Source organism: Sycon ciliatum, chromosome 1, assembly GCF_964019385.1.
Source record: "Sycon ciliatum chromosome 1, ocSycCili1.1, whole genome shotgun sequence".
Taxonomy (NCBI): domain Eukaryota; kingdom Metazoa; phylum Porifera; class Calcarea; order Leucosolenida; family Sycettidae; genus Sycon; species Sycon ciliatum.
Genome location: NC_088643.1, coordinates 1,321,261 through 1,329,080, shown reverse-complemented (window position 1 = coordinate 1,329,080; position 7,820 = coordinate 1,321,261). Strand labels below are relative to the sequence as shown.

Genomic DNA, 7,820 nt, shown 5'->3' with positions numbered 1-7,820 from the left:
CTAACGATACCCTTTCGGTGCACTGGGATCATCTGTATAAACTTCCATGGTGTTGGATAACCTTTGGATGAGGTATCGGTGGCACATAGCTACTCTTGCTACTCTGGAAATCAACAAATTTTCGCCGGTGAGAAACTTTGGCAGATTTAGAAAAGATCGTTCAATAGTTGTTGCCCTCACGTGCAGCCATGGCTGAATTATGCATCATTTGCCTCGATGACAAATTTTGGCCTGCGGTTAATTTTGGCCAATTGGCACCAAGCGGCGGAATCAGCGAAATTAAATCGCCAACGAAAATGAGTTGATTTAGAGCACTTACGCGAAACTCGATAACAATTTACTGCACTGTCCAGCATTGTTACTGAATTGTTTCTACTACTACTAGCTTAATTAACCACCCCTGCATCCAACCCTTGGCATGCTACAACCGACAACCGTTGCAAACTTGGGTGAGAGAATACATACAGTAGATTCAGTATAAACTTGGAAAAGAAGATCATCGAAAGAATGAAAAAGGCAGCTGCATCAGCATGCAGCTGCGCATCAAAATCAAATGTAAAGATGGCGACCATGAACGACTGCGACGTGGATAAACTGCAAAACAAACTAGTGCAGCGACACTGACTCGAATGAGTAAAGAAGCGGAGAAGACGAAACGGCAAGGAAAGCGGATCGCTACGATCGCTCAAATGCACTAGCCTAGAGCGTGCATAGCGCATGCAGTCAAACGGTCACGTGATAAGTGCGTACACAAGTCATACGTCATAATAATGCAGTTGACAAAGAAAAGGAAACAAAGCTGAGCGCGAGGCAAACAAATCTGCAGAGCGCGAAAATATAAACACATCGAACGAAGGATTTGTTTGAGAACAAAATGCACAGGCAGACAAAGAAGAAACAGTTCGAAGCTAGAATCAATGTCCGTGTTTCTTAGAATCAATCATGGAGAAAGCTAACTAAGAGTAACTACCTCTGTCACGCAAGACCGGACCTAAACACCTACGAAGTAAGAATTGATGTGTTACGAGAAATACGTGTAGTGAAATAAATTGGTGTGCATTGCATCGTGACACAACTTGCCAAGCTGCATGTACGTGACTGTAAATGTACAAACAACATGCAACGTCGTAGTAAGCACAATCGTAACTCGTGAATTCCGTGTTGTTGACTCAAGGCAAGCAGTACCTCGTGTACACGCTGACAACGACGAACGAATTGATTAGACTCTGATAATAAATACTAATAATATGAAAGAACAACAAAACGTAAATGTCACCTACGATTACACAACACCTCTCCCCCAGGTGAATTTACAAGGAGAGGCGAACAGGGGGGCGAATCGAAGCACGATCGCGCAACCCATAACCATGCTGAACGACAGGAATAGGCCAATCTAGACTGACTAGCGATTCCTCCTCCTCGGGCAACTCAGCAACAACAGGAGCTGGAACATTAAGAACAGCAGGCTCACGAACGGGAACAGACTTCAACAGGGCGACATTGACAGTCTTGTCGCGACGACCAGGCTTCGAAATACTAACAGTGGAGGGTGAAACAACAGACTGTACAACCCAACCGTCCTCGAAAGCAGACTGACGTTTCTGGTGACGGTCAGGACGCAACAACAGGACACAATCACCAACCTGGTAAGGGCACGGTTGGACGGGCTCGATAAAGTCTGTTCGGGACAAAGCATCATCCACCAAATCTCGAATGCGTGCTGAACGAGCAGACAGGGTATCCACCCAATGACTCGCCGAGTACAGCAATGGCTCGGATGCAATTAACAGATGAGGTGGCTGCCAACCAACCATAGCTTGCATGGGCGACAGACCAGTTGCACTATGGGGGCGATTACGGTAGCAGTACAAGAGCATATCAAGGTCCAACAGCCAATCACCAGTGGACGAATCTAAAACCTTGCGCATCAGCCCGAGCACAGTGCGATTCATGCGCTCCGCAGACCCTTGTGATTGCGGGTGACGCACAGCACCAGTACGAACAGTAACACCCATAACCGAAAACAGGGAAGACACAATGGCATTGCAAAATTCCGTACCATTATCCGTACGAACACTATCTGGTGCACCCCAGACCTGACACATCCGCACAAAAGCAGCAGCAACAGAAGCAGCATCATGGCGCTGTAGCGGAGCAATTTCAACCCACTTGGTGAAAGTGTCAACACACACCAAGACACAATGAAAGGGGGAACCATTACTCGAGCCAAGCTCTAGAACATCTAACACCACCTCACCCCATGGGCGACCAGAAATAGCATGACGCGAAGCAGCAACAGACGGACCACGACGAGGGTTAGCAGCACTGCATTGCAAACACTGAGACACAAAACTCTGACACACAGACGCAAGACCAGGAAAGAAGCAGCACTGACGCAACATATAGTACATCTTCTCCCAAGAGCCATGACCAGACACTTCATGAGCATTAGAAACCACAGCAGAGACTAACGCAGCAGGCACAACAGGAACTATCACAATGCCATCAACAGGCGATTTGACAGACCGATACAATACACCATCATCAAGCAACAACTGCGTACGAACATTACGGTACTCACTGGGTAGTGGCTGATCATGTTGAAGGCCACTGATGACGGACTGTAGCGTAGCGTCATCGGCCTGAGCTGCGGTAATGTCGGTCAAACGAAGTGCACACGGCAGGTGGACACTTGGCGCAGCGGCGACACACTCATCCGGATCAGCAGCAGGCGGCGGCTCAGGAACATCAGGCGGCTGCTCAGCACGCTGCAACAACGACTTGGCACGCTGATTCCACAGGTCCGGAACACGGGTGAGAACGTCGGCGCGGTTCTCTGCACTGGGCACCCACTCGATTCGTGCACGTAAACCAGTTACATCGAGTAGATCAGCAAGGACCTGGAGACGCCGTTGAATGAGAACATCATTCAATCCCTTAGTCCGCACTCGCTGGGCATTGGTGAACACTTGGTCCAACCAGGCAGCGACTGTCTTGGAGTCGGTTTTGACCAGCAAATCCCGCACATTCCATGACACTGCAAGCTTGACGCCCTTGATGGCCGCGTCCAACTCAGCCACGTTGATGTGGCGACGATCGCTGACTTGGCGCATCCACGTGCCATCTTCAACCCCGTCACCCCCGATCTCCAACGACGCACCGAGGGCAAGGTCCGAAGCATCGCACCACACAGTAGCAGAACTGGTCAGATCCGCATGCCATACACCACGCACCGGATCATGATTGTGGAGCCTTTGCTGCAGGTCAACACATATCTGCAGCAACTCAGGTGACACCGTGTCGTCCCAGCCGCGACTCTCTAGGCATGCCAAACGCTTCGCCATACTGCACGCGGGCCGCAGCCAACCAACGACGGGGTAATGGCTGGTGAGACGCCCACACCACTGAAACACCTTGCGCTTGGTGAGTGGCTCATCAAACGCTGTCTTGACTCCGTCACGGCGGCGCCACTCAGTACGGCCATCTGGCGGCGTTGACAACTGCAAGCCGAGAACACGAGAAGTAGGCATTGGTTCCGCCGGCTTGGTCTCCAGCCCATAGCTAGCCAGGCGCGCAGTCACCGTCTCTGTCAGGGCAACAGGTACACGAACGTCGTCAATATAGTTGTCGACGTCATCAAACTCTCGAGTCACCCAGCGCACAATGATGTCCATAAATTTCGGCGCAATGTTCAGCCCGAATCCCATCCGCGTCATGACGTAAGAGCGACCTCGCCATACCACGACCTGGTAGCGCAGCAGATCAGGGTGAACACGAACTTGAAGGTATGCCTTCTTCAGATCAACCAGGACATAACCATCAGGGCCCTTGACGCGCCACGACCGCAGCGTCTCGGCACATGCTGGGGCGTCTAGACCAGGACTTGAGATCAGTCGTTCGTTCAGTAGCCGGTAGTCCAGACAAGGACGGACAGGTGTGCTGGCCTTGTGCGGCTGGCTGACTGCCAACAACGGCAAGACGCATTCCGGAGCACCATGAACAGCCTCATCGTGAGGCACCATCCACCCAGCATCGATCCAGCCCTGGATCTCTGCACCAAACTTGCGCTCTTCTTCGTCTGTCAGTTTGGAGCGGGAATACTCACCGATCCCGTGGCCGACTGGTGCATGCGGTGGCTTGCCATCTCGCCATTGCCAGTTGAGGGTCCAGCAACGCTGCGTGGCGTCCCAACGTACTGACCCATCGTCGGACGTCAGGATGATGTCGTCCCCGTCGGTCTGACAGCTGACATGCCGCAGTGGAACGTCGGCCACACCAGCTGTCACGTCGGCATGCTGGCCGAGCGTCACGCAGCACAAGCTGCCATCGTCATCGTAGCGCAGGTGCAGACCCCCACACTGCGCAATAGTGTCAGACCCGAGCAGAACATCAGTGCCGACCACAGACAGACTTGGAACGACGAGAACCTCCATGGCGACAGCGGGGATACTGACACAATCATCTTCCCGGACGAACTTCAACAGCGCACTGCCCAGGATACGCAAGGGTTGGCCATCCAGCGCCACCACTGGTTGGCCCGTGTGGGCCGTCACAGGAGTCCCGAGCTGGTCGACAAGTGCTGACGTCACCAACGTCCGGGTAGAACCAGTGTCTATGACGGACCGCACACGGACTCCCGATGCAGTGTCACAGGACACATCAACAAAGACCTTTGGCAATCCCGGCCGTGCCAAATTCGCCATGCACAGGCACCTGTCAGACTGCACTGGCTCTGCAGCTGCTGCCGAGGACTGTGCCAAAGAGGCGAGGAACTTGCGGCGCAACCGACAGTCCCTCTTCATGTGGCCCTCTTGATCGCAAAAGAAGCACATAAGCGGTCTCTGCTCCTTGGGCGGAGGGCGTGGCTTCTCATTGCCCCTCTGCTGCCGTCCGCCCTTCTGGTACCGGCGATGTGGACAGTTGCGCTGGACGTGCCCAACCTCATTGCAGTTGAAGCACAACACACTGGACTGGCGAAGTTCCGGAGCAGCAGCGGCAACAGCTCCCGATACACTGGCACGCTTGCGGCAGGAGTCGTCCGTAGATCGCAGAGCACGGACTTTGGCGACGCACTTAGTGACAGTCAGGTCTGACTCCATGCTCGCCATGCGCACCTGCCGTCCATAGTCCAAGGACAGGCCATCCAACAATTGCTCGAGCAACACCATATCCTTGTCGTCGGCACATGTGTGGCCGGACAGCGCCAATAAGCGCTTCAGGTCGGTGACGTAGGTATCCACGGGCTCATCGTCACGGAGCGTCCGCGCTTTAAATTGGCGGAACGCATCCGCCGGGGTCATGGTGTAAGCAGACTCCAGGGCCTTCTTTACTGCTGATTCACTGGCCTTGTCAGTATCAGACAACTGCTCAAACAGGTGGAAGGCATCACCATCCAAAAACAATGGCAACGATGCCATGCGGTCGGTTTCCGTCGACAGTTTCTGTAATCGGCACAGAACCAAAAACTTCCTCCAAAACAACTGGAAGTCTTCGCCTTTTCCTTTGAACGCCCTCAAGTAACCATCCATTTTGATGGATGCCATGGTTACACTGCCACTGCACTGGTGTAGCTCAAACCAACACCACAAACACTACAAATACTCAAATTCACTCGACTGCCTCCTGCAGTTCTACACGAGCACTCGACCGGTCCTGAGGCTCTGTTCGATCGGGTTTCGGTACCACTTGTTACTGAATTGTTTCTACTACTACTAGCTTAATTAACCACCCCTGCATCCAACCCTTGGCATGCTACAACCGACAACCGTTGCAAACTTGGGTGAGAGAATACATACAGTAGATTCAGTATAAACTTGGAAAAGAAGATCATCGAAAGAATGAAAAAGGCAGCTGCATCAGCATGCAGCTGCGCATCAAAATCAAATGTAAAGATGGCGACCATGAACGACTGCGACGTGGATAAACTGCAAAACAAACTAGTGCAGCGACACTGACTCGAATGAGTAAAGAAGCGGAGAAGACGAAACGGCAAGGAAAGCGGATCGCTACGATCGCTCAAATGCACTAGCCTAGAGCGTGCATAGCGCATGCAGTCAAACGGTCACGTGATAAGTGCGTACACAAGTCATACGTCATAATAATGCAGTTGACAAAGAAAAGGAAACAAAGCTGAGCGCGAGGCAAACAAATCTGCAGAGCGCGAAAATATAAACACATCGAACGAAGGATTTGTTTGAGAACAAAATGCACAGGCAGACAAAGAAGAAACAGTTCGAAGCTAGAATCAATGTCCGTGTTTCTTAGAATCAATCATGGAGAAAGCTAACTAAGAGTAACTACCTCTGTCACGCAAGACCGGACCTAAACACCTACGAAGTAAGAATTGATGTGTTACGAGAAATACGTGTAGTGAAATAAATTGGTGTGCATTGCATCGTGACACAACTTGCCAAGCTGCATGTACGTGACTGTAAATGTACAAACAACATGCAACGTCGTAGTAAGCACAATCGTAACTCGTGAATTCCGTGTTGTTGACTCAAGGCAAGCAGTACCTCGTGTACACGCTGACAACGACGAACGAATTGATTAGACTCTGATAATAACTACTAATAATATGAAAGAACAACAAAACGTAAATGTCACCTACGATTACACAACAGCATTGTCTTGTACCACAGTTGTAGAAGCTTATGTGTGAGCATCCTTTGCCCAGGTGGATGACAGTGGAAAATATAGTTTTCGTTTTTCCCAGGAGGGCAGGCCCAAAGGTTAACAGCGACAAAGCCTCGCATAGCTACATAGTTCTTATAGGCAATAAGCAGCTCATAATACACTTGAGTACGCAACTGCTTTGGCCGGAAGAAATGGACACTGTCCAGATACGAAAGGTATACACACCTACAATATAAATACGCAGAGAACAGAGAGCAAGTCTTGAAGAGATTTCACTCAGCAGTCAACGGTGTTACATGTAGTCCATGCACTTGTACAGCAAACTAAACAAAGTCAAAGTCGAGAGAGAGAGAGAGAGAGAGAGAGAGAGAGAGAGAGAGAGAGAGGGAGAGAGAAAGAGAGAGAGAGAGAGAGAGAGAGAGAGAGAGAGAGAGAGACAGACAGAGACAGAGACAGACAGAGAGAGACAGAGAGACAGACAGACAGACAGAGGGAGAGAGAGAGAGAGAGAGAGAGAGAGAGAGAGAGCGAGAGAGAGCCCGTGTGCGATAGAGAGAGAGAGAGAGAGAAGTAGAAAGAGAGAGAGAATGAGAGCAGAAGCACAAGATGGATATAGATCTTACCACCTATTAGGCTCGGGACAGTCAGAATCAAACTCATGCACGATCATGCCAAAGAAGCACACGTCCTTGCCATCAATTTCCACAAAAGCAAAGACAGACTTTGCTACATAAGGAAACTCCTCTGGGAAAGATGTAGCACTTAGCTCCTCAAACCTGGCATTAATGGAAGAAACATACACATACACGCACATGTACACAGAAACACACACACAGAGTTGAGTATAATGAAAAAGGCTGGCTTGTATGACAGATGTATGATGATTTGTGAAAACTCTCCGCACTAACAGAGGTCCATATGAATGAGCAATACTAGGACACAGCGATAGACAGGTGGTACCCAGTATATTGCTTCTAGCCACAAGGAAAACACTGAAAAACATACCAGAGATTCCTGCCCGTTTTCTTGAAGTACCCTTAGATCTTTTTTTCTGGCTTGAGAATACAGTAGGTATACTATGGTTGGCACATTCTTTGGTGCACTATTTGCTGATCAAACCTTATGACGGCACAGAACCTTGATAGGTAGAATGTCATATACAGCAAAGTGAATAAACAAAAGCC

At 50.2% G+C, this 7,820-nt stretch overlaps 1 protein-coding gene across 1 annotated transcript; it reads right to left on the bottom strand.

Annotated features, from left to right (window-relative positions):
• Positions 1-1,310: 1,310 nt before the first annotated feature.
• LOC135806835 (uncharacterized) lies at positions 1,311-5,543 on the bottom strand. Its single transcript, XM_065321023.1, has one exon. The coding sequence runs from the start codon at positions 5,541-5,543 to the stop codon at positions 1,311-1,313; it is 4,233 nt and encodes a 1,410-aa protein (XP_065177095.1).
• Between the last annotated feature and the right edge of the window lie 2,277 nt (positions 5,544-7,820).

Bases quoted from the DNA above. Each gene is read 5' to 3' on its own strand.
- LOC135806835 (XM_065321023.1), bottom strand. From the start codon at position 5,543: ATGGCATCCATCAAAATGGATGGTTACTTGAGGGCGTTCAAAGGAAAA.